Here is a 26,306-nt window from a genome sequence, read left to right as displayed (position 1 = left end):
GAAAAAGTATTTCATACATCTTAAAGTGCAGCTTGACATCCAAACCAGTAAAATATGCCATGTGAAAATCCAGCTTTAAAATAAAGTTCAAGATAACTACCTGAACAAATTCAGTGTCATTGAGAATCTGTGCTTCCTTGCATTCTGATTTAACCTCAGTTTTTGCTGTGCTGATTCTTTCCAAAGCCTGTTCTCTTCTTTTTTCTCTTTTTTCTAGTCTGGCAAAAGCTTGCAGGATAGCTTCCATTTTCCGTTCTTCTCTTGTCTGATGGATTTAATAATAATCATGATGAAGTTTCAGTCATAATCTTTTGCCTATGTAAATACGTAAATAAATACTACTTTTTTTTTTTTTTTTAAGTACTTCAGAACATGTTTACTGTATGTTGACATTGTATGTATGGAGATCAATTTCAGCAGAAGCTCAGAGGAATGGTAGATGTTACAATGACTGCAATTATTACAGACTTCTTCAGAAAGGCTTGCATTTATACCAACCCTGACAAACAAGAAAAGAGTCCTGCTCTGGATTTAAGAACTTGCTAAAAATAGTAATTTACTAGCAAATTACTGGCCTATAAGCATAAAAAGAATACATAGCTCTGAGCCACTTGCTTGCATGGGTAGTATTTAAAAAACAATGAAACACAAATGACCAGAAAGACATGAAATACTAACACATGTATGAAACAACAACAGAAAGCTCCATTACCCTCTGACACAATTTTCCAAGTGTCACAAACTACATCAAACCATACAATCAACATCCAAGAATCACTATTTCAAAACAGGGTAACATTAGGAAGCTAAATTTTCTGTCTATCTCTAATTCAGGTCCTAGTACTGTCAAGAGGCAGATTCCTTCATCTGCACAGAGCTCTGCTTATGACAGTGCACAGGTGACAGAATTGGGGGCTTCTATTACACTGGTTTTTTTTATAAATGCCTGCAGCTCAACAGTGCATTGATAGCAACAATGTGTTTATATCAAAGAAAGAATACGTGCAAATATATTGCTCATGAGTGAATGAGTAACCTAATTTTGTTTTGCCCCTGAACCTGCCTCTGCTTGGTAAAATACAGGCAAACTTGCAGTTATTTGCAATCCTCATAATGGAGCTAGAGTAATAATTACATCTTTAGTTACAGCAGAGTTGCTGTAGTAGTTAAGTTTCAAAGAGAGCTTTGCTTTAGTAAGAATATACAAAGGTAAAATGCCAAAAAAACCCCAACAGGCCAGCACATTCTCTAGAGCAAAACCAATACATCCAAAGTGTTTGATGAGAATCATTCCTCAAAAGCATGACAAGACACTTGTATGTTAATACTGGAGCTCATGCTGTCATTCTTCAGATTTCGAATTAAAATATACTTTTTACTTGAGCAGATATTGCTTTCTGATGTCTAATAAACACAAGTCTCATTAATTTTCCTACTGACAGATTTGTAGGAAATACTGACCAAAAGGTATGTATACCCCATCCCCCTTTATTTTTTTAAGGTCTGGGCAGATATAGACAGTTTTGGTGCCACCTTGAACATCACTTGTCATAAGTTCTGTGAGCACGAACAATAAAATGAAAATTCCAAATATTAGTATTTCATTATACAACTTGGCCAAGATTTTGATTTAACTAGTAATTTCAAGTATCTCACATTTTGAATGCCTAACAAAAAAAGCACATTTTAAAATGCCAGTTTTTGTAACACTGTTCTACCAACCTCTGAAAATTAGGATTTCTGAGGCTTTAGACGTTGGGAACTCAAAAAATAATTAGTCAGGCAGAAATTCTGACTCCCAATACAATCTATAAAAATGGCTATTACAATTAACATGCAATGAGAGCGAAGAAAATAAAATCTACATGATTTCTACAATGTCTTTTTTAAAGGCAATCAAAAAAATTATATACATTTGAAGACAAAAGCAGGTTTTTGTCAGAAAGCAATGCTCAAGCCAAATGAAATGCTCTCAAAGCATTTTAAGTAGAAGTTCATGTAAGGATCTGACTTCATATATACTCAGATTCTGCAAGCCTACAAAAAGGCAGCAATTAGCATGGGAAGAGCAGGTGTCACTAAGCCTTAGTGACAACTTTAGGCAGCTACTTGCTTCCCAACTTACCATCTTCCTTTTCCTTTCTGCAATCTGCTCCTCTGATTCCATTTCTACTTCATTGCTAATGGGAGTTTTTTCTTCTATATCATCAATAAAATCTGGCTCCTGAAAGATGGAAATGACTGCTTTACAGAAGCTCTACTACTCTTGCAAACTAGGGAAAACTAAAAGCTACAGAGAACTAAGATCCTCAGATCACTACATCAAAAGGAACCAAGCCAATAGATCACAACAAAAAAAAAAGTAAACCCCCCCTAATAACCACACTTGTACCATTGTATAAACCTGTAAATACAATCACCTGACTAGATCTTTTCCATTCTGAGCTTAGACACATCTGTATCTTTTTTCTTTAGCATACTGATCTTACTGAAATTTTGGGGTTCCATTCCCACTCCTCCACCCCACCAACAAAAAAAAAAAAAAAAAAAAAAAAATCAAAATGAAACCTCCAAACCAATAGAAACTTTTGGGCACTAACACTGGCCACTGATCTAGCCACTTTGTATCAGTTACAAAATTAGGAGTGTTACATAACACACCCATTAAAAAAAAAGCATTCGTTTTAGTGAAATAGAATGAATGTCAAAGGAGATGTTAACAAACAATTACATAGAAGTTCTTCTCAGCTCAAAAGTGTATTCTATTAAAGTCATGTTTTCCATTTAAACTCTCACTATAGAATCTAATGACAGTGCCATACCATAAGGAAACACAAGAGTTAGCTAACTAATAATAGGGTTCTGTTTCGGAAAAAAACCAACAACTGTGAAACAGTAACTTCCAAAAGAGTTAAGTGTTCACCACTGCTATATGCAATTTCACTTTTACATAAAGGACTAGACAAAGTTTTTTTTAACATCTGTCTTAAAACTACATTTTCCCATATGCTTTCTTTACCTTAGCATTATATATTTTACCCCAGAGGAAAAAAGCTATTAAGTGACTGACTTCTATGCTTAGATATACATTTTAACAGCTTTATTCTTCTCACAATTCCTACTGTTTTAAGTTCAGTTTTGAAAAACAATACGAATTCTCCTGTGACTGTTTATATAATATAAGCACAGTATATTACATTAAAAGCTCAGGAGAAGGTTCCAAATACCAGTTATCACTTGTTAAAAACAAAACCCAAACAAAAAAAAATTAAAAAAATCACTTAAGATGAGAAAGTTTAAATGTTGCCTCACTGTAGATCACAATTTGTAAGTCACATGCCATGCCTTCTGGACTTCCAAGCACTTTTATGCTATTTAGCCACTACAACTCCAGAACAATTTGATCATCTTATGAAAACTGGAGGTCAATATGTTCATTTTTACCTTATTTCCTTCACTCCTAAGTGATGTTAAAAGAACTAGGAAATGGCTCCCTCCCAGAATAACTCCTTTTTCTCTGCCCCTAAATCATCAAAACCCATAATGTAAGGAAAAAAAAAAGTCACTACTACACACAAAAAGAAACAAAAGATAGATAGTTACTAAGGTAACCATCTGCTCATGTTAAATATTTTTAATAGCTGCTCTGCAAAACTAAGTTAATAATTAATCTCATGGATCTCTCCCACTAGTTCTTTCGAACCCACATATTAAAAGACAGACTAATTGAAAATTGACTACCGTGGTATATTACCAGGTAGCTTTACCATACTATCCACCTATTAACCAGTATTTAGCTTCAAAACACACTTTCATCCTCCCCACTCCCCAAACTCTATTTAATAGAGCTGTAAAGCTCTATTAAACACATAACTGCAGCTGACACTTAATATTCTCAGTTGAAGTTTTATTTGTTATAAGAGCAGGGCTACTTACTGCTATGTTTAAAATACTACGCAACTAACCAAAAGACACTTCAGGATGGACTGGGAGCTCCTGAAAGCATGACATGAGGCTTTCATATTAAAGACCCACAAAGAAATTCAGAGAAAAAACGTGTCATTAAAACTGGTATGGGAACCAACATATCTTTAAATACAATCAAATACTAAGGAAAACTGACATCAGTATAAAAAATTCTGAACAGCTTATCCATCATGATTTTTTTATAAATCTCCATACCCCTTTTCAGTGACTCTCCTTTGGAGAGTATTTGTGTTTAAAAGCTTTTCTTTCTCATCATCTTTGTGTCAATACCTGATTATTAGAAATGGATAGCCTGAGGGGAGAGAGCTTCCTCTGTTTATTATCTGCGATTTTCATTTTGGTGGCTGCTCCTTCACAGTCCAATGTGATGTTCTGATTTTGAGTCTCCTTTTCTCTTGAAACATCTTTCTCTTTCTTTCCCTTTTTCCTTCTGGTTTCATATCCAGTATTGATGTTTTCTGTAGGCTCAGAACGTCGGAGAACTGGACATTCAGGATTTTCTTTGAGGCAAGCACAATCCACTTTGTATTTACTAAAAGTAATTAAATGCAAGAAGGTGTATTTTGATTAGGCTGTACAGCAATGAGACTTTTCAATGCTAAATCACACAAGCTGATACACTTCACATTAAACATCTGCTATGATGCAAACCAACCATATTAAAAGCAGTTGACTCAAGTTTTCACCAAGATATACAATATTGCTATAATTCAAAAATCTCATCTACTGGTTAACAGAATTCGTGGCTGTTTGCCACATGGAATTCTTTTAAATTCAAGGTTAGTATTTGCTTAAAAGATGGAAGACAGCTGAAACCTGAGTATATCCTGGGTGGAAATACCACCACCACATTCAAGAAATTAACAGACGCATGGAAGGCAGAGAGTTCTTGCTTTATGCAAAGACAGTAGACACAATTTATAGAACGAGCACACTAGAAAGAACTGAAGAGTCACTTTATACAATTTTAAGTTCCGCTTGGTAAGTAGGAACTGTTATTCAAACACATTCAACTTACACAGGCTGTCAGCTGCAGGTAGTGAACACAACTACTACATACTTTTGAAAGAATAGATAACAAAACCCAAAAAACCTATCAAGCAGGCAATTTCTCAGGTTGTCTTCATGTGAGGGATGTAGGAGTACGTCTCCAACACTTAACAGTGCAAGGTATCTTGAGCTAGTCTGAACCCAAGTTGATTAATACAGGTAATACTCTATGGACATAACTAGTTCAGGTCCAGGAGTAGTGACGGCATGTCTGCACAGCACTGCACCCAAGCTGACTTACGAGCAGACCACAGAAAAGTATATTACCTTGGTGTAGCAAAGCGTGAAACAGTTGGACTGCTTCTGGACCCAACCAAGTGCACATACAGAAATAGGCTCTTCAATGCTTCAGTTTCCAAGGTTAGTATTAGCCTAGGTGTTCCTGGGCAATGTACCTAGACCCTAGAACATTTCCTACTAGCCAAGAGAAATCATTACTAGATTATATCACTCAGAGGCCTTATTTTGCCATCAGATTTCAAAGAGGTGTTTGAATAACAGTTCCTACATATGTGAATGTAACAACCATTTATTTCCTTTACCATTTCAAAACCACACTTACAGATAATGGCAACAGTTTATTAGAGCTTTCCCCAATTCATCAAAGGAGCAGCAGTTATATTCAGGAAAATGTGTAATAGGCTATAGAGTCTAAGCCACTAAGCATTCAGTGTATTTGAACGTTCTTAATCACATACTAAACACAATTTATACCTAAATTCCACAGACACTGTCTTCCTGAAATTATACTACAGAGGCACTCTGAAATAAATAGGGCATTACCAAATAGTTCCAGATTTTCTTCCCTCTACTCTCCCCGCACTACAGGAAACCTATATACAATGATTTTTCATAGTACACCTTTATTCATATTCATTTAAGTTTGTATCTTTTCCACATCATTTATAAGTAACTGCAACATTACTGAAATAAGGAAGAGAGATGCAGTAATAAAAATACAGAAGAAACCCTGCCCATACACGCAGTTCATAGTAAATACAGTGCTTAAGGAGCCCTGTGTTATTAAAGCATGCAAGAAAGTAAATGATATAAAAACAAAGCCACTGAATCTCAACATAGCTTAATAAGCATTAGATATATTTTAGAACAGCATGCTCAAATACTTACCAGTTTCCATAATCAAAATCAAATGCTATAGTAATCTCTGCTCCCTTTGGAATGTTATGGATGGAGTAAATGTAAAGATGAATTGTTCCATCTTCAATTACATGCCTCACCTATATTCAAGAGAACATTATTATATTATCATGAATTACTTTGGGTTTGGGGGTTTTTTTTTGTTTGTTTTTTTTTTTTAAAGTACCTGTACAGAAATTGTAGGGATTGCTCAAATTATCAGTTGGGAAACTCAAGGAAAAGGGGACTTTAAGTAAATAAAACCTAATTTAACTTTATGTATATGCTCACCTCCGCATTTGGTGTACATGAACGCCTGATGAATCGAGCTTCATTTCCGAAAGTCCTTGCATCAACACACATTTCTAGTCCATGGAATTTGGAATAAAACAAAACAAATGGGTATGGCCTGAAAACGATACAAGAAAACCAGAGTTTTATCATTTTTTAAGATGCTAAATATCACTTATTCTTCACATTAGTTAGCTTTGTAACATGATGTTTGGCACGATACACCAAATTTGTGGGTTAATCTGAGAACGACACAGGAAGAAGGAAGCAGTCACGCATTGCTCAGTAACTTAACCAACTAGAGAATTCTGGCAGTAAAATGGCCCCAAGCTGACTTGTGTCCTATTCTGTTCTTAGCCTGATGGACTTAAAAATCTATTTCTCTCACAAAAGAGAACGTCTTTGCCATTACCTTCTGAATTATTTTAGGATGGTAGAACCTGCCAATCTGTGGTTTAAGGTGCACAACTACCCAACTGAGAATGCAGAGTCCTATAACCAGGGAAGAACAAAGAAAGAGGAAACTAACTCCTGAACAGATCTGTTAGGATATCCAGGAGAGATGGGTGAGACTTGATTCCAGCTGCAATTATTTTTAATCAGACAACAGTAAAATGCAAGACACTGCTGGTAACTAAGACCCACTTGTACTTAAGGCAAGAGTTTGGCAAAACAGTATTTTAACAGTTACCTTATTAAAACATTTGGAAAAAACAAACCTTTTAAAGAAATATCCATTAGCTTCAAATTGTTCTCTCAGCATGAACTTTCCTCTGTATTCAATAATAAGTGCATCAGGAGGCAAGTCTTTGGCAGCTTTTAAAATTTTCTTGTTTTTTTGCACGTAACTCTATAAAGACATAAGTTAATTCATGAAGTATCATTTTCTACCATTTTTCCATTATTAACAGCAGATTATACTTTCACAACTACTAAACAATCCTATATGAACTAAAAAACCCTCCTTTTTGTAATTAAACCTCAGACTGATTTGATCAAACTGTCTTGTTCGCCTACCAATGCAACTAGTTATGAATTTAGATTTAAGGAATGCTTTAGCCCTAGTTCTCCAGTACACGGCTGAAAACCAACATACTCATGTTCTCATAATTCAAGTACTACACCCCTTAGTGCACTTAACTCTCACCACTACTAGGATGAATTGCTGCATAATTTTGTGTAACACTTTCAAAAGGCTTCAATTTCTTCAAACAAAACAAAACATGCAGACATAAAAAGGACATTCATGATTCATTCAAGGAAAAACAGAACAGGAAAATAACAAAATAATAAAAAAAAAGAATGCTGAGAGAGTTTCCAAATTTATTTTTATATCTTTAGATGGAAGGATGGCTTTTAATTAAAAACCAATACATACCCTGACAATTAGTGAACTCACACCTCTCATAACTGTCATCGCCAATCAAAAAGGAAGTAGCCTCTATGTAGGCAAAAGGCTCTGTAAGCAGGGATATTCCTCTAAGGAGGGTGTCCCATATGCCATGATGGTCTTTGAGGAAAAGAAGCAAAGATGCTTCCATTAATCTGCTACAGTAACCACTCCTCAAGATTTCTGCTACAAAATGCTAAGGTCTGTTACATGGCTCTGATTTTAAGCTGATAAGTAGCTCATGTTAAGGACAGAAAGAAAAAGACACTGCACCATTTCTTCAGAAACTAGAAATTACAGGATCTCAAGAGTTAAAAAAAAATCAGTATCAGATATCACCTACCATCAGAAACATCCTTCATGAACTAGTAATTGAAATTGTGAGTACCTAAACATCCAGCACACCTACCATACCTTAGGAAAAATGTGGACAATTAACATGTTGATACACATAGCAGAAAAAAAAAAAAGATTCCAACTTCAATGCTTCTATCTACTCTAACCACTCCTGATATTCCTCACAGAGCAGAGAAACATCAGCAAAGTTTACTGCGTTATGTCTACCACAAAAGACAGTCTAAGAACAATGCAGTGTTCAGGCTCAGACTAACACCTTAGCTATTTTTATGAGAACTGATATGCAAGTGTAAACATAACCAGGAGTGATACAGGATGTATAAAAATCAATTACAAATTCTGAGAAAGCTGTTAAAACTCTGATGCTTAGATCCGGCAAGACAAGATACAGAAAAATGAATGTGAAGTCCCCTTTTTTTAAAAAAAAAAAAAAAAGGCATCTAAACTGGTATCTTTGTCATGGCACAAAACCAGCATGCAGTAACACAACATGGCACAGCTCGTTACCTCTACTGGAGGTTTGAAAATCAGACTGCTGGTGCTGACTTCTTTTTTGTCATTTCCATTGCCTAATCTCAGAGCTATTTTTTGTGCCTCCCTCTGGACACCCTCACTGTACTGGTTATTATTTGCTTCTTCATAACGATCCATCCATGCCTTGATTTTAGTTTCCCATCCAAAGTTCGAACTGTCAGTAGGATCAATCTCTGGAGCTGAGCCCTAAAAATTAAAGTGACCAGATATTACAAGGTAAGAAAAAGATACTAAAATAAAAAGTCTACAACAAAAATAAAAAGTAAGTCTACAACAAGAAGCAAAATGAAAGGCAATTGATTTAAGGGTTGGGGCTTTTTTGTTGTTGGGTTTGGTTTGTTTGTTTTTTTTTTTTAGGAAGTCCGGTATAAAATCCTTCATTACTTAAAAGCATTGAATTGAATTCAGTAGCATTATATTTGTCCTTTTATGAATTTTATCATTTCATAAGTATCACCCAAGCTCAGGAACATACTCCCCCTTCAACAGGGATTCTAGCTTTTAGTGGGATGAGAATGGGAGACAGACATTGTTTCCTCCCACAACTGCACTGCATCATTAATCTACGAGCGCAGGAGTTGGAGGGTCAGATCTCCCTTTCTACTCAACTTTTGTGAACATATGCAAATATAAAGAACTCCAGCTCCTGCACAGATTTGATTTTCCCCTTTCAAGGGTCATGCTGTATCTTTTTTCTGCTTCATGTCTTACTAAACTTCAGTAATCCTACACCTACTACATTAAGGTTGTGACTGTACTGTTACAGGCTTTGCACAGATCATTTTTCTCCCCTTATCTGTTCCTCACTAAACAATTTTCTTCTGCAGTGCTTCAGATTCTTTTTAAAGAAAGTGCCATTGTACCTCCAGACCTCACAAGCAGCAGCCAGGCTGCAGCCAACCAATGCTCCTTACGGACAGCAGCAGCCAACCAACGCTCCCTTTTCTATCCACCTGAGCAGAGACACTATTAAACATTAATAAAACAGCAAGTAGTTCAGCAATTCAATTTACCTGTTACTGATTACATGTCTTCTGTGCCTCAAGAAAACCATACACACAAACAGCATTAAGAGACGTTTGATGCTAAGAAAACCATGAAAAAACACAATGGAACCCTACAAACACCATATTAAAAAAGCACAAAATATAGATTTTCTTCCCCAATTCTGTCTTCACTATTGGCAAGTCACATCTTATACATCTGAAGTGTAAACTGTGTCCCACTTGTTTTTATATATTCCAAGGATGAACAAACTATGGGAAACACCTAGTTTTCACACCATGCATAGCTTTATCTCTCAGAAAATTTAAAGACTGCTGTAACACTCACAATCTTACAAAGCAGACACCCCAACACAATTCCTTAAACTATGCCAACACTAGTAAGTAGAGTCCCACCAGATGAATACATGGAGGTATGACAGAGCATAACCGCTAGTTTAGCTTTCAAATGCAATATAGCCATTTCATTCTTCTGCTGCTTAGAGCTAGGAAAAGCTGGAGCTACTAAGTTCAAATGAGGTCTGTACTCAACTTTACTCCCTTGCATAGCACAAATGAGCCCTAATTCCTCCACTGGCTATTGAAAACCAAATGTTCTCAGAATAAAAATTTACAGTATACTATTTCTGTTAACTTTGCAGGATAAAGATGTAGTGCTCATCCCTTAATTTAAAATTACTATAATGCGTATGTAGTACATCAGTTATCAAGAGTATTTTAGTGCTTAATGTACAGCCCCAATTGCACTCTTGATGCTTCATATTACTTAAGTCGTACAATTAAGGTTTAAAACAAAAACCAATCAAAATCACATTACCTTTACTCGTGAAGATTTCCTGGATCCTTCTCGAAATGCCTGAAACAAAATTACATAGTCTTTGGAGGAAATATGAAATCTCTCAAGGAATTCAAAATTTATTAATGAATTAACAGCTTTTCATGTGGACCATTCTCAGTAAAACATGTAAGACAACGACAACAGAAAAAACTACGCTGAAATCTCAAGCAGGCAACAGGTAACATCTCACAAAATGTATTTTAAAAACCAATTCAGCACTTCAAGCTAAGCTCATACTGGATGTCAGAACTAGTAGTCAAGGTACCCTGAGTCTTCTCCCGTATTACAACACGTCTCTAGAATTTCAGAATTCAAGGCAAAGTAACTGAAGAGTTACTTATGGAACAGCCCATACTTATCAAGTAAATCTGTATATTGCCCACATGCTTCACTACACTCTTCCTGGAAAGAGGGGAGGGGGAAGCAGATGTCACAGATGTCCTATAATGTTAACTTTTGAAAGAAGTTTGTTTTTCTACAACAAAATCTCATTTTTTAAATGATCTCACATGATGTTGGGAGATAACAGAAGAATATGTGGTATTAAGTTTATATTCAGAACTGTTCATTCAAAAGGAAACACTTTACTCAAGATTTCCAAAAATATATTGGTAACTAATTCTGACTTCTGGTTTTAAAGGACAAAATTCTCATCCAAGCCAGTGAAACCAAACTGCAGAAAGGAACTTGTTAGTTTAGGAAATTCCATGTACTTTTCTTCACATGTATTATATTTGTATTCACATATATTGTATTGTTTACACCTGTAGCTAAAAAATATAATGTCCATATCACGTTTACCAAACTAGTTTGGAAGCTAACTTTCTGACCATACACTTCCACACAATTTCAACTCAAATAAATGTTCATGAAATCACATCAGGACACCTAACAGCAAACATTTCTGAACTTAACCACAACTGAAGACTTTCAAAGACAGAATTCTTCTTTGGGTATCCAAAGCCTGTTCTGCCTCACCTCTAACTACATCAAGTGGTCCGGTAAATGCAATTCCTTACAAATTCTGCCACAATTATAAAATTGAACTTTCATAGCTAGCACAGATTAACTTGGGGGGGGGGGGGGGTGCAGGAAGAGAGGCAGAGAAGACTGTATCATTTACTGCAGAGTATTATATTTCAATCTAAACCCAGATAGTAAAATATTACTAGTAATAATAGCCTGATTTTTAAAACCAGTGTCTCTTGGTAAAAGATGTCACGTCACCATAATTTATAACACAGAGTTATAAAAAGAGAAGTTACATTCACTTACTTTTTTACATTTTGCTATGTTCTGTTCTTTCTCTCCACTTTTTTTCCTTTTCTTATCATTGACTTTTGTAACTCTTGTAGCAGTTAAAGTAATTGTAGTTGGTGTATGTTGAAAAGCAGTATACAATTCCACAGGAACCTCATCACCACTCTCTGTTGCACTGGTATCCCCATCTTTAAAACAAAGAACATTCTCTAAACAATCAGATACTGTAGAAAGAACATTCACTAGTTACTCTACACCTGCTTTTAAAAAAAAAAAAACCCGTGTACTGACAAACGCTTCAAGCACTCACATGCAAAATTCATTAACAGTTGCAACAGTATGAAAATGAATGACCAATGAGAAGCTGGTAATTAACAGATGTTTGTAATGCCAGGTAAGAAAAAGATACCAGATTAATTCCATTCTTTGAATGGAATTATATTATCATATTCCATTATAAGCAAAATTAGAATCAGAACAAAAATGGTAAAAAATATTATTTGTTAACTCATTCACTTATATATAGCTTTTACTTGTAATACGGCTTTAGGATTCTCTCAGATGACTGCATTCTAGAAGGGATTAAAATTAATGATTGCCCAGCATTTCTTGTGTGGCCCTATTAATCAGTCATGTGTAAGTCATAATCAACTATTTCAGCTGCAATTTGCAGTGTCAAGTGCCTTTTTCAGGGTAAATATGTCAATTTAGCCAAAAGCCTTACCTCCTCAAAATCCCCTAAAAATAACATTCTGCTACTCAGGAAAAAGAAAAGGGAAGTCTATTTTACTCATTAAAACAAGATCACAAACAAACTGACACATATCTTTTCTTTGTGCTGCGTACCTGCAAAGGCTAAAAGCCAAAGCCTGAAATTTAGCATACATCAGCATGTATGTCAGACAAATACATTTCTGGACCTGAAACAGGATTACCCTAGTTCTGTCAAGATGAAAGGCTGTGAAATATGGGGCGGATTGGAAGAGAGATGGTGCACACGGAGAGGAGACTGCTGTTCACATGTGCTCAGTACAGACTTCTTGATTTTAGCAGCTTTTCCAAATATTCTGCCTTCAGTAAATATACCTCACACTATGCAAGACTTTTTCTGAAACTGCATAGAAGCATGCTTTACAAATACTTAATGAGAGCAGAGAAAACATTCCTTCTGAGCTCAGAAGGATGTTGCCTTAATAAGTACACTCAACAGTCCTAATTCTTGAAACCTTCTTTACTAAACAAAGAAATCCAGCTACTGGTTGCTCTGGATTTTTCTTGCTCACAACATTCTGTAACAGGATTCTTCTGTGCATAGTAAGCAATCCAATTTTTACCATCTTGGTTGTTCTTTTGAACAATTTATTAGGCACATCATTATACTCTATATATTAGGAGCTGATTATGTTTTCTGAATTTGTTTACATCTCTGCTGGGATTATTTTCTGAACTAGCATTAAAAAACCCCCACATAGAAAGAAGAAATATCTAATCAAAGGAGAATGATTAGCAGAATAACCAACATTTGAAACATGAAAACCCAAGGCCCTCTTGAAATTGTCAATGCTTGTAGTCCATACACTAGTGCCTACAGAATCATCATGCCACAGCCGAACACCTCCCCTCCCCCCCTCAAAACGCCCACAAAACACAGTCTTCCTTAGGGAAGCAACATTTCAATATTGTTGTCTACACTGTGCCCTAACTTACTGTAAAGAATAATTACCTCAACCAAACATATAATTACAGAGTTGTTTCAACACACTCCTTCCTAACCTACATAACCTGCTTTCACTTTGGAGAGCCTTAGTAAAGCAAACTAAGGGAAGATTTTGCATCTTGGAAGGCAAGATACGAACTCTCCAAATTTCACAAGAGGTTATGGGCCCAGACTCATTTCCCCATAAGAAGCAAGTGATTTCATCAGCACCAATTTCAAGACCAGACAGCTTGAAGCAACATCCTTGAACAAGTTACACATCTAGATACTGTATCTTCAAAAACAAAACAAAAACCCAAAACAACCCCACAACAATAAAAAAATAAACCCAAAGCATCCAGGATAAAATTGACTAGGGGCTTAACAAAGGTGCTCACACCACAGAACCACAGTAAGCAACCCAATGTACAGTAAGCTGCATCATCATTACACTTCTATACCAGAACAACCAAACCAGCACCACCACATACAACCACAGGCCCCAGAACAATGGGCTATAAATGGTGCCAGGAAAAAAGGTGATGTGGTTATGCACCAAATTTCATATCATGTGAAAGGTTCACTAAAAAACTCTTTTCTTGAGGCAAACCAACTGATCTACTACTTGCTCCCCACTGTTTAGCTTTGGATGCAACATGGCTAAAGCAGCAACTCTTTAGAAATCTTTACAACAAAAAAATTTTCAAGTATTCACATATATTACATGAAAAGCCCTATTATACATAAGCCTAAAAAAAGCCCTAAATATATACTTGCTCAAAGATCCAAATAATGCAATCTTACCTTTAATAAAACACCTGTAACTTAGTAGTAAGTAAGTGACAAGTAACATTCTGCTGCTGTTGAATACTTAAAACATTTAAAGACATTCAAATTGATGCCACTTTTGCTTTTTCTACTTGGAATAATCTATGAAAACTGGCCATTTTTACTAATGTCTCATGGTAGACAGTTCATATCCAGAATTACTTTAAGGCTGATTGAACCGTGCAATATCAGTCAACATACAAAAAGTGCGTTTAGCCAAGCAAATGCATTGGCTAAATGAAAACTAACTACAGATGCAAGCATACATTCATTTCAAGTTATGTACTATAAATCATAGTTATTAATACTGCACTTCAACTGAGTCTTAAACTAAACAGAATTAGAATTTATCTTTGTTTTTACTCTGTTTTGACAAGTAAGATTAACCACTTAGTATTTCTTTTCCTACTAAATGTATAGAACTGATTTAAAAGACTGATCATCAGGGATTAAGTAGGGCTAAAGACTAACTTCAAAGGTAAAAACCTCTTCAGGTCCTGCTAAGATTCTGACTATCTCTCTTCCTTTAAGTTTACAGTAAATGATCAGATAGTGTGGCTACAAATCCCGAGACGTGACTTAAATAGCTCAGACCATCAACTTCCCCTATCCTGCATGTGAATTCACGTTCATTCTCACAGTATCATACCACTTAGTGAACTCATTAACTCCAAATGAATTATAAATGTACTTGTTCTATTATTATAATAGAATAGGCAAAAATTCATTTTAAATTCTAAAAAGTTTGTGCTATCTAGCAGGTCAACCAAAATTTTACAAAGTAAGTTTGGTTTTGTTAAAATGAAAACAAAACAAAAAAGGATTGTGGTGTACTAAATAAGCCATTAATGCCTTTAAGGGACTTAAGGCAGCTTAGCACTGGACAGCAGAAAGTGTCAACCGCACCAAGAAGCGCTATTAAGCCACACACACTTCTAGGCCACATGACACACTTCAGAATTTTCTGAAGGCATATGAAGTACGCAGCAGGACCTTACCTACGTGGTATTTCTTAAAGAAATCCTCACACACACACACACTTGCACATACCCCAGTACTTCAGAGACATGATTTGAAAGTAAAACATGTTAAATTTAGGAGGATGACTTCCTCCCAAATTATGACTTTTGTAACAAGAGCTTGAAAGTATCACCTGTCAATCAAGAAACCCACAACACATTTTGGTAATGGCTGGAAAAAACTCCTGACAAGTTAGGCTGGCTGAGTTTTGAAATTCTATAAACAGTAAGAGAGCTAATTTCGTAACATACAGAGACTGAAATGGGTACTTGCACTACAAGCGTCATCTAGTTATCAAAGGCCAGAAAACCCTCAAAACTCTACAGCCAAATCAGAATTAGGATTCCCCCTCAAAACCATGCTAGGTTGACACGCTGGAGAGAAGGGATGCCATCCAGAGGGACCTTAACAGGCTTGAGAGGTGGGACCATGCGAACATCATTAAGCTCAACAAGGCCAAGTGCAAGGTCCTGCACGTGGGTCAGCACAACCCCAAACACAAATACAGGCTGGGCGGAGAACGGATTGAGAGCAGCCCTGAGGAGAAGGACTTGGGGATGTCGGTTGTTGCTCAACATGACCTGGCAGTGAGCGCTTGCAGCCCAGAAAGCCAGCCATATCCTGGGCTGCACATCAAAAGAAGCATGACCAGCAGGTCAAGGGAGGTGATTCTCCCCCTCTACTCCACTCTCGTGAGACCCCACCTGAAGTACTGCTTTCAGCTCTGGGGCCCCCAACATAAGAAGGACATGGACCTGTTGGAGCAAGTCCAGAGGAGGGCCACAAAAATGATCAGAGGGCTGGAGCACCTCTCCTATGAGGACAGGCTGAGAGAGTTGGGGTTGTTCAGCCTGGAGAAGAGAAGGCTCCGGGAAGACCTTCTAGCAGCCTTCCAGTACCTGAAGGGGGCCTACAAGAAAGCTGGAGAGGGACTTTTTACAAGGGCATGTAGTGATAGGACAAGGGGCAATGGCTTTAAACTGAGAGAGGGTAGATTTAGATTAGATATTAGGAAGAAATTCTTCAGTGTGAGGGTGATGAGGCACTGGAACAGGTTGCCCAGGGAAGTTGTGGATGCCCCAACCCTGAAGTGTTCAGGGCCAAGTTGGACAGAACTTTGAGCAACCTGGTCTAGTGGAAGGTGTCCCATGGCAGGGGAGCTGGAACTAGATGATCTTTAAGGTCCCTTCCAACCCAAACCATTCTATGATTCTATGATTGTTTTAAATCTCAATTATGTAATTCTTAGAGACAATAATATGACCTGCAAACTATAGGGAATAGTTTTAAGAGATTAGTATGAGGATATGAGTAGTCTATACTATGAAGGAAAAAAAAAAAGCTGTGAAATATTTTTTTCCAAAAAGAAAGTAGACTTAGTAATTGTCTCTTACCACAGAAGAAGAAACCTGAACCTTTTCCATCTTATCTTCAGTAGCTTGCTCAAAGTAGTCCAGTTATTATAAAAGCTACGTTCATCATTATGAAACTTTAACAATGTTCAGACAGACTGAATTATTCCACAATGATAAGAAAAAAGGTAGTGGTGACAACCTTTAATAAAACACGTGGAACTGTAACACTTCTGATATAACGTTACCTTAGTAACGATAAAGTCAAGGCATTGATCTACCAAACCTTACATGCTGAAGGCCATCAAAATTGCAGGTACCATGTATACACTCTTAAGTCTCTACAGTTGATATATACTTATTTTATAACCTTTACTAAGGAAAAATCTTTAAGTTTTACTCACCTGACATATTTTCCCTTTTCCTTCGTTGCAACAGCACTGCCCTTTCTTTATCTAAACTCCTGAAATAAAAAAAAAAAAATTTTATTCCATTCTTCACACTTAGGCATCAATACATCTAAGTATTGAGACAAACCTTTTCATAATTACCATTTTCCACTGACTATTACAGAATAAACAGTAGACTAGCTGAATGTTTACTTAGAAAAACATCAGTTGTGCACTGTTCCATTCCATTTTAATGCAAAGCACATGCAAGCATCCAAATCACTTGAATACGTAACGGAACTTGATTGCTCAGAAGAAAGACTGATGGCTGGTCCAATAATTACAGATAAGCAGGCATTAAGCCATTTTCCTGCAGATTCTTCAAAACCATCATTGCAATATGATACAAAACAAATATTTTACGACAAGGTCCAAACTATTCAGCAGAAATAAAAGAATCATTTATTGGTAATTAAAGTGTTCTGAACACGCATATCTTTTATTCACTGTTTAATTAACAATCTGCAATATAAGTAACAGGTAGCATTTTAAACTCTGTATCACAGGACAACTATTACGACAGTCAGGTATAATCTACCTACCACAATCAGAGCAAAATACCCTCCTTGCCATGTCATATGACTTCAAGTTTGAGGGGGGGCATACAAATACTCATCCCAGAGCAAGAAATCCTCCAAGTAAGCACTGCAGCATATTGGAATGGAGCCATAAAAACAAAGGACACTGAGCAATACTGGTGGGGCAGCTGACCTGAAAACACTGCTGTTAATGGTTCTCAACATATGACAGCCATGAAACAAAATACGGACTGGATTGTCTATGTATCGGTCAGCCTAAGGACGGACCCAGGAATCATTGCTATTTCGATAAGCGTTTCATGAGTTTATGCCCGCTGCCTAGTGAGGACAAGAGGAAATGGCCTCAAGTTGCACCAGGGGAGGTTCAGGTTGGATATTAGGAAAAATTTCTTTACTGAGAGAGTGGTGAAACACTGCAACAGGCTGCCCAGGGAGGTGGTGGTAGAGTCACCATCACTGGAGGTGTTCAAGGAACATGTGGACAAGGTACTGTGGGACACGGTTTAGTGGGCATGGTGGTGTTGGTTGATGGTTGGACTTGATGATCTTACAGGTCCTTTCCAACCGTAGTGATTCTGTGATGTGAAACAATAACTACTGTGAATAAGGGAATGGACAGTGGCAAGATCATCTGCATCAGAAATGCAGCTCCTTTAACTACAATTGTTGGGATTATGCTACATGGTCTGTGTTTTATCTGTTGGTTGTTCCAGTACCTCCTCTTTTTATATTCTCTACTGAATCTAGTTATTTAGAGTTCAAAATCAGCCAAACTACTCACCTTGGCTGACAACGTTCACACAGATATATGTCAGGAATATGCTGCCTGTCAATCCCCATGCAGTCAATGTGCTGCCAGACACTAAAAAAAAAAAGCAACTTTTATTTTAAGTACAATTTTAAAAATTGTGTGCATAATATACACACACACACAGAGCAAGTCATTCTTTTTTTCCATCATGATTTTTACTCAGATTGAATACTGCCTAAAACTACATCTCAATCACTGTCTTCGCCACCACTCTGCTAGCTGATTTTCTATTCCACTGATCAGTGTAATTCCAATCTTGTGGCTGTCTCCCGGTGTCTCTCTGCTTCTTTAGACTCATTTTCCCTCTTGGAAATTTTTCTCTAACACTGGAAATGAAAAATGGTAAATTATCACAACAGAGAACAAGACAGAGACAAATACCCTCAGCAAAAAGACTTATGCTTTACATAGTAACAGGAGTTTTGTTTTTAAACAAAAGGATTCCATTTCCTTTTATAAATATATACATAAACTACTATTTTTATTTTTCTATATAAAAATAAATATACAAATACAGGGTTTTATTAACTTACATATTTTAATAGAACATATATTTATATGTTTTTATACACACACCCCATGTGACTGGTAGCGCTGTTGTGCAGCATAGCTTTAACTGCTTCCCACAGTCAGGGAAGAGAGGCCACTTGCTAGCCTGAAGGCTAACCTAGGACGGTAGTTTATCCTTATCCCCACACTGCTAGAAGGAACTGCGACACAGAAATCATTGTTATCTTCCCACTTGTGAATTTATCACAACTCTCCAACTCCTCACAGAGAATCTCTTCTTCAAAAGAAGCAGACTCTACCTAACTGGTGACTGCCTACAGCTCCACTGCTGAAAGAACATCCAAATACATGTTGAAACAAGGGAAAAGGTTATCAGAATCAAGGACCATGAAAAATTAGTAACAAGCTTGTTACATAAGCACACAGAAGAATGGAGCTCAAACTAATGTTTTAATTAGCCATAACAATAATTTTAAAAATACACAACGATCTAATAAATTCAGCAGCATTCCTTAAGTGTATTGAATGTAAAAATACAGGCTAATACTGAGTAAGTCCAGAAACATGAGATTTGTCTTCCCCTCTTAAGTAGATCAGCTCTAAAAATTTCTAAGCTCAATTTTCCAAGTCCAAATATTTAATAGCACCTGCTTATTTTACTATGATCAAGTAGGTACTTAAGCATGAACACAGAAGTTCAAACATTTAAGTTCAGCTTCTCCAATAGAAATCTAGGTTAGTCTTTTCAGAGTTACTAAAATTCTTAAAACAATGTCCTTTGAAAATTAAGAGTTCTTATCAGAAAGATCACGTACAGAGAAACCAGTATTTGAGAAGTTTCTTTCAAATTATTTTGCATCCTGCAAAAAATTATTTACCTATACATAATTTAGCAAGATGCTTTATTACTCAGTACACGCAGATTAAGAACCAATCCCTAGGTCTTTATTTCACCATACTAACAAATAAGTTGGATAAAATACCAAAGAGATATCCTTTTTAGAGGGGAAAAAGATACACCCTTATTAAGCAACAATGCACAAGTGAAAGCATGAACAAATTAACACAAGTAGTCAAAAGAAAGGCAACAAAGCTTGTGAGGGGTCTAGAGCACAGGCCTTATGAGCAGTGGCTGAGGTAACTGGGGTTGATCAGTCTGCAGAAGAGGAGGCTGAGGGGAGACCTTATCCCTCTCTACAATTAACTGAAAGGGGGTTGCAGAGAGGTGGGTGTTGGTCTCTTCTCCCAAGTGACTAGCGACAGGACTAGAGGAAATGGCCTCAAGTTGCGCCAGGGGACGTTTAGATTGGATATTAGGAAAAATTTCTTTACTGCGAGAGTGGTGAAACGCTGCAACAGGCTGCCCAGGGAAGTGGTGGAGTCACCATCACTGGAGGTGTTCAAGGAACATGTGGACAAGGCATTGTGGGACATGGTTTAATGGGCATGGTGGTATTAGTTGATGGTTGGACTTGATGATCTTACAGGTCTTTTCCAACCTTAGTGATTCTGTGACAGACTGGAATAAAGTATAAAATATTCACTGGCCTTAACCAACTACCTTGCCTATTAGAAAGCCATATAACCTTCAAACACTGTTTTGATGGAAGGAAATTTCTTATGAAATTAAACCACCATTTATTTATGCTTACTTTCAGTGCAGCTTGAAGTTTGAAGTAATTTTTACCTTTTAAATTAATATTCGTTACCTGCATTTGTCACAACAAATCATATATCCATCATCGTGTGTAAAGCCACAAATGCATCTGGTAATATCAGTTCCATAGCTTCCATCCTCTGACGTACTGATGGTAGTAGCACTGGAGGTTTCATCGAAGTTGGGAGTGGTAAATATGCCTACTTCATTCTTGCTTATAAGCACTGATGGAGGAGGAGAAGCTGGAGGCGTTGGAGGAGGCCGAGCACCATAGTTATGGTCCTAAATTTTTATTGAAAGATAAGTTATAGCTCTTAAATGCTCATACCCCAATGGTTATTTATTTAAGTCAAAGTGTAAGAATTCACTTCGTAAAGAATTTGAGAGACTTACTTTTTAGTAATAGTTTAAAATTTTGTTTCTGTCATTGCTCATTCTTGTTTTTTACCTTCTTAACTATGCTTTGCATACAAATGCACTATGTTCTGCTTCTAATCAAGCATCTTTAGTCAACCTACCCAAGCCCAATAAAATATAAAAATGTAAGCATGAACCAGAGTTCTTCCAGTTAAGAACAGCAGATTTTACATAATCTATTTTACACAGAATGCTTAGCACGAAACTTACTGCATAGGGCAAACCAATGTAACTGTGTGAGTGCGAGCTGCTGGTATACAACTGGTGCGGATAACTGTTCGATTTTTCAACTACCACAGGGCTAGCTTCTACAGATTCTGGTCTGCAAGGCAAAAGACAGAAGAAGAATAAATACAATTAATAAGTAATGTATATTAATAAATTACAGGTACTTGTTGCACAACTTCTAATTAACCCCAAGGAAAAAAAAAAAAGAAACCCAACTGTCTTCTTTCATTTAAAATGAAGCTTCTAGAGTAGCAAAGAACTTATGCCTCTGTAGAGTTACAAAATTTTTCTCAAAAAAGTGCATGCTGAATCACGTGATACAAGCTGCAAATCTGGGACAGAAAAATGTGTTACACACTTTGTCAGGGAGTCAGTCTGTTCGCCCAAGTCTACAGAGTTGTAACAGAAGCTGCAGAAAGAACTTCGGTTTAATTTTGACACAAGATAGAAGCAGTAATTCAGAGAGCTGCAAACCAACGGAGCCCTGCACTACCACGAATCCTATTCAATTCTGCAACGACATCTAGTGGTAGCATTACTGTACCACCCGCAACCATCCATATGAACCAGTACTCAAGGCAACGGAGTAGTTTCTACAAACAGGAATCATAAGTAGGAAAAAAAATTCTATCTAAAAAGGCAGTTTATCAATTTATCTTTAAATAGAAAGAAAAAAAAAGATAAAAATTTGTGAGAGGTTTTGTAGTGAAAGGCAGTGCCTTCTTTAATACACAAACTATGGTTTATATGCACTAAACCACAATATGAAAGACAAGAAAGATAAAGGAATACTAAAATAGGAAGATCTTTTTGAGCACAAGAAACTATCCCTTCATTACCTTTCCTCAGCAGTTATATTCATGTATATATATATATACACACACACACACTTTCATGACTGAGATTTAGCCAGTAACTCGTAGCATTTTCATTATACCATATGATTCAACCACACTAGGACAAACTTCAAATTAACCCAGAGTTAACTCAAGTTGGTTTTTGTTTGGTTGGTTTTTGGGGTTTTTTTAAACATTGAATGGCAGGGCAAAATATCAGTATCTAAAACTAAAGTGGCTTTTGACGTGCATCACAAATCAAGCCTGGTTCACTTTTCTGATTTTAGTTTCATTATGTGTGAAGTCTATTTCCCATCACAAATACCTTAATAATTCCTTGAACTGATTTTTTTTAAAATAAAGTTGGTATTTTTGAATCTTAAGCTAAAAAAGGTATCAGTGCTTTTCTTAGATATTAAGATATTAAATAGAGGGGGTTTTATTACACCATGAAGCAATACTAGTTCGATCTAGAAGGACAAAAGCAACTTCTGTCTGTTGGTAACATTTTTTTGTAAGAATGTAATTAATCATTAGCTTTCTGAAAACACCATACAATATTTTCACGTCTACTTGAAAGTGTCCTACTAATGTTTCTGGTGGTCCATTTCTTCTTATTAGCTTTTCCCCATGTGAGGTTACTACATGCTAAAATTGTTTAAAAAGAAACACTAGTTAAAAACACTACTGGGTGAAGACTTCAGTTTCTAGAGTCCAAAGAAAAAACATCTTTTTAAAAACATTAATGTCTCTACGAGTCACCAGCTGCCTTTTTTTAAGAGAGTGAGCAAACATGTGACTGCACAAATCATATGAAGTACTAACATTAGAAATACAACTTCTGACTAACATGAGACAAAATCCAACTCTGATGACACTTGCCCTTCATTACCTCATAAACCCAGAAAAATTCTCATTTAGTCTCTTACACCACTTCTCAACTTGGAAATAATTTTATTCAGACTTCGTTGGAATTATTGTCTAGAAGTAGCTCAGAATTTGCCAGGTTCGTCAAACCCATGACTACAAAAACAGAGGAAAGTTGGAAAAGCTGTGCCTTTCCAATAGATTTGCCTTTACCTGACATAATGCATTTGTGCAGTAATTGTACACCACTAATGTCATCCAGTTAATCCTTCTGACAATCTACCCAATCAAAATGCCAATGAATGAGGCATTGACTAACCATCCATCATGGCTTGGACAGAAATTAACTTACCTTTCTCCAGTTCAAGAGGGTCTCAACCACTGTATTGCTTCTACTGCTATTCTTCAGCATTTATTGAATGGAAAAACCAGTAGCACAGTTACTCTTATCCACTATGTGTTCAATGCTCAACCTAGGTCTTGTTTGCTTCAGTATATGGAAAATACTCAGTTTTCAGAGCAGGAAGGCTTACTGATACAGGACGGGGGGAATTAATGTACAATCCATCCTTCAGTAATGCCACAATTAATTTAGGAGAGTTTCCTTCATTAAAAATAAATACTACCACAACCTAAATACCAGCTACTTCAACATGGGAGCATTCAATGAAAGATAGCAGAATGGGAAAGTCCTAAAAAAAGAGGTAATGCCCATTTCATCAACTGACTACAAAAAAATAAAAAGGTATTCTTCTGAATCTCTTGCAAATTATGAAGCAAGACAATACACCCTACTCCCTAAATCCATTTCTACCTACTCTAGCAATTTATAAACCACTTAAGAGAACCAAGTTTAATATTTAGAGGCATAACAGTTGTTGGAGCAGAAGCATTAAGCTTCCAAAAACAAAATACAGCAAACAAATGCATTTATCCCCAACTATTTTAATACTCATAAAACAGATTCAGATCACAGGGTTAAAAAGGAAAAAGCATAACTTTACTTGAGCAAGGGGAAAGCCAGAAAAATGGGTGGGAGAAAACTAGGTGAGGCACAAAGGCAATTAAATCTTTGTATTAAAAAGGTTTAAACACAAATACAAAATTAGAGCAGAATTAGCTTTCAGCAAAGTTTTTTTTCAAATGCTGATCCACGAGGGCCACAGATACTTCTTTAAATTTTAAGAGATGCTCACCAGAGTTTTGAATATAACTCTACTGTTCCATTTATCCACTCAAATGCTAGGCTGGGGAACAGTGTGGAGAAGACTGAGAAATATGGGAAGGAGGTGGTGGACCATTCACTGAAGTTAATCCTCGTAGGTTTCCTTTACAGTCAACAGAAAAGGGATATTCATCCCATAAGCAGTACAGAATGAGTATAATTTCCCCACAGAACTACAGACGACTTTCTAACTTTGGCAGACAGGCCTGCCAACACTTTAATATGCCCTTCACCAAATTCCTTGTTACGCCTCTTCTGCCCACCATGTGCACGACCCTGACCTTAAAGAGAAAACACACCCTCTATACTATCATTTGTCCAAAGGTCAAGGCCGTCTTCTCAAACAGGCATCTAAGAATTGAAGAGCAGTATGAAGCAATACCTCTTGGTAAAATATTTAATTGTGCAGCCAATTAAAGCATGAGATACCACTTAATTTAAAAATCAGTTGGTTTTTTTTTTTTTACTCAAGTAGCAGGGCTCAAGTAGCAAGGCATTAATTATTGTATTATAGACACCTCCCCTAATCTCACCACTGGCATTCTTATAGGCATCCCAAAAAGCAGGCTTTCAGGAAGAAAAAGTGCAAGCATTTAGATCTGAAAGAACGCTATGAGGTTTTCCTTGCTTGTATTTTTGAACATAGGCCAGCTCTCTAACAGATTGAGGTACTAGGCTTATCAGTCTTCTGAACATACCACATTTTTCAGCTTCACCTCAAACATGTGCATCCTTAGCGCCTAACTAAGGGAGGTATTCACGGTATTCTTAGTTTTCATCAAAACTGAAATGTTTGTATTACAATATAGTGTATTTGAAGTTAGACCAAAATGCTAATATTATGCCCTAAAATAAACAACTATTACCTTGATAAACTGACCATGACATTTTGCTAAAATTTCATGTATATTTGTTACGTGTTGTGGTTAGCAATTCAAAACTGTGCAAAAGATTCACAAGGAACAAAATAAAAAGCACCACGAAGAACTTCTTCCGTGCTCTTGGGCTGCAGTAATGTAAGACATTCCTGTAACTTTAAAACAGGAACATAATATTTTCTCAAATTAATAAAAAAAGCAAAGATACCTGTATTTTTAAAAACCCCTCAAATAATTTTCATTCTGCAAGTGAACCAAGTCTCATGTTCTGGGTCATTTCCTACTGTTCATATTTAAAAATACACTGCAAACTGAAAATATTCTGCATGTTGCCAGCAGATGGCATTAGTGAGAAATTAAATAAGCAACATATGAGATCAGATAAACTCAGTCTCCACAAGCTTATAGTTAACCTATATTAAGGGAATCAATCACCAACCAACTAAGCAACAGTCAGTTCTTCTTTAAAAAGTGCCGTCTCCCACGCCCCAGTTCTTTTAAATACTGTTTTGTTTCTGACTACGTAATAATTAAAAAAGAAAATGAAGAAAGAGGGAGTGGTTTTTGACTAATACCCAAAATACAAGCAGTCCCCTTAGAATGCGGGGCTGCTATGAAAATGCAGGTATTCAAATGGAAAAGAAAATCTCACTAAAATTTTCAAAGGCAGGTGGGTATCCAAGCTTTAGGCCATGAAGCTAACAGCACTTCCTGAAAACATTTGTCAAAACTCCAAATGAAGTCTCTTGCTTCCAAGCATGCTTCAGAGGCATCAACCTGCCATACGCCAGTTTGGTATGTCTAATTTTCAAGGGGTTCAGGTTTGTTCTCCCTGGGCACCAGCACACCTGAGCAGCAAGCAAGTCAGCTCAGATAAAGGAATGTAATATATTTTGTATGAAAAACAGTATTTTCTATTTCAAGACACTTCATCTAACCAAACACATCTGATAGGCTTCACTACCCAGACAACAAAGAACTGAGCACTACTCCTCTACCACAGAGTGGGTTCTGCTACCTAAACATCTCGTAGCAGGCCCTACAAGTACAAGCTGACCCGACACCATCCGCAGGAACTGGCAAGCTTCCCATTGTCCTAAAATACTTCTTAAAAAAAAATAAAAATCTCTGTTTCAACGACAGTA

General features: G+C 36.6%; 1 protein-coding gene across 3 annotated transcripts in view; it reads right to left on the bottom strand.

The window, feature by feature from the left end:
* The window catches only part of KMT2E (lysine methyltransferase 2E (inactive)), a 62,123-nt gene that overhangs the window by 15,926 nt on the left and 19,891 nt on the right, over positions 1-26,306 (bottom strand). For all 3 annotated transcript variants that reach the window (XM_059816011.1, XM_059816013.1, XM_059816012.1), the window contains 13 exons: positions 21,338-21,449; positions 20,763-20,992; positions 18,514-18,594; positions 17,149-17,207; positions 11,864-12,036; positions 10,568-10,606; positions 8,720-8,932; positions 7,185-7,315; positions 6,466-6,583; positions 6,166-6,275; positions 4,258-4,519; positions 2,126-2,224; positions 101-265 (listed from right to left, as the gene is read on the bottom strand). In XM_059816011.1, the coding sequence (XP_059671994.1) occupies positions 101-265; positions 2,126-2,224; positions 4,258-4,519; positions 6,166-6,275; positions 6,466-6,583; positions 7,185-7,315; positions 8,720-8,932; positions 10,568-10,606; positions 11,864-12,036; positions 17,149-17,207; positions 18,514-18,594; positions 20,763-20,992; positions 21,338-21,449 (1,792 nt within the window). The remainder of the gene's footprint in view (positions 1-100; positions 266-2,125; positions 2,225-4,257; positions 4,520-6,165; positions 6,276-6,465; positions 6,584-7,184; positions 7,316-8,719; positions 8,933-10,567; positions 10,607-11,863; positions 12,037-17,148; positions 17,208-18,513; positions 18,595-20,762; positions 20,993-21,337; positions 21,450-26,306) is intronic.

This window comes from Gavia stellata, chromosome 4 (assembly GCF_030936135.1).
Source record: "Gavia stellata isolate bGavSte3 chromosome 4, bGavSte3.hap2, whole genome shotgun sequence".
NCBI classification, from domain to species: Eukaryota; Metazoa; Chordata; class Aves; order Gaviiformes; family Gaviidae; genus Gavia; species Gavia stellata.
This window is presented reverse-complemented; position numbering and strand designations above follow the sequence as displayed.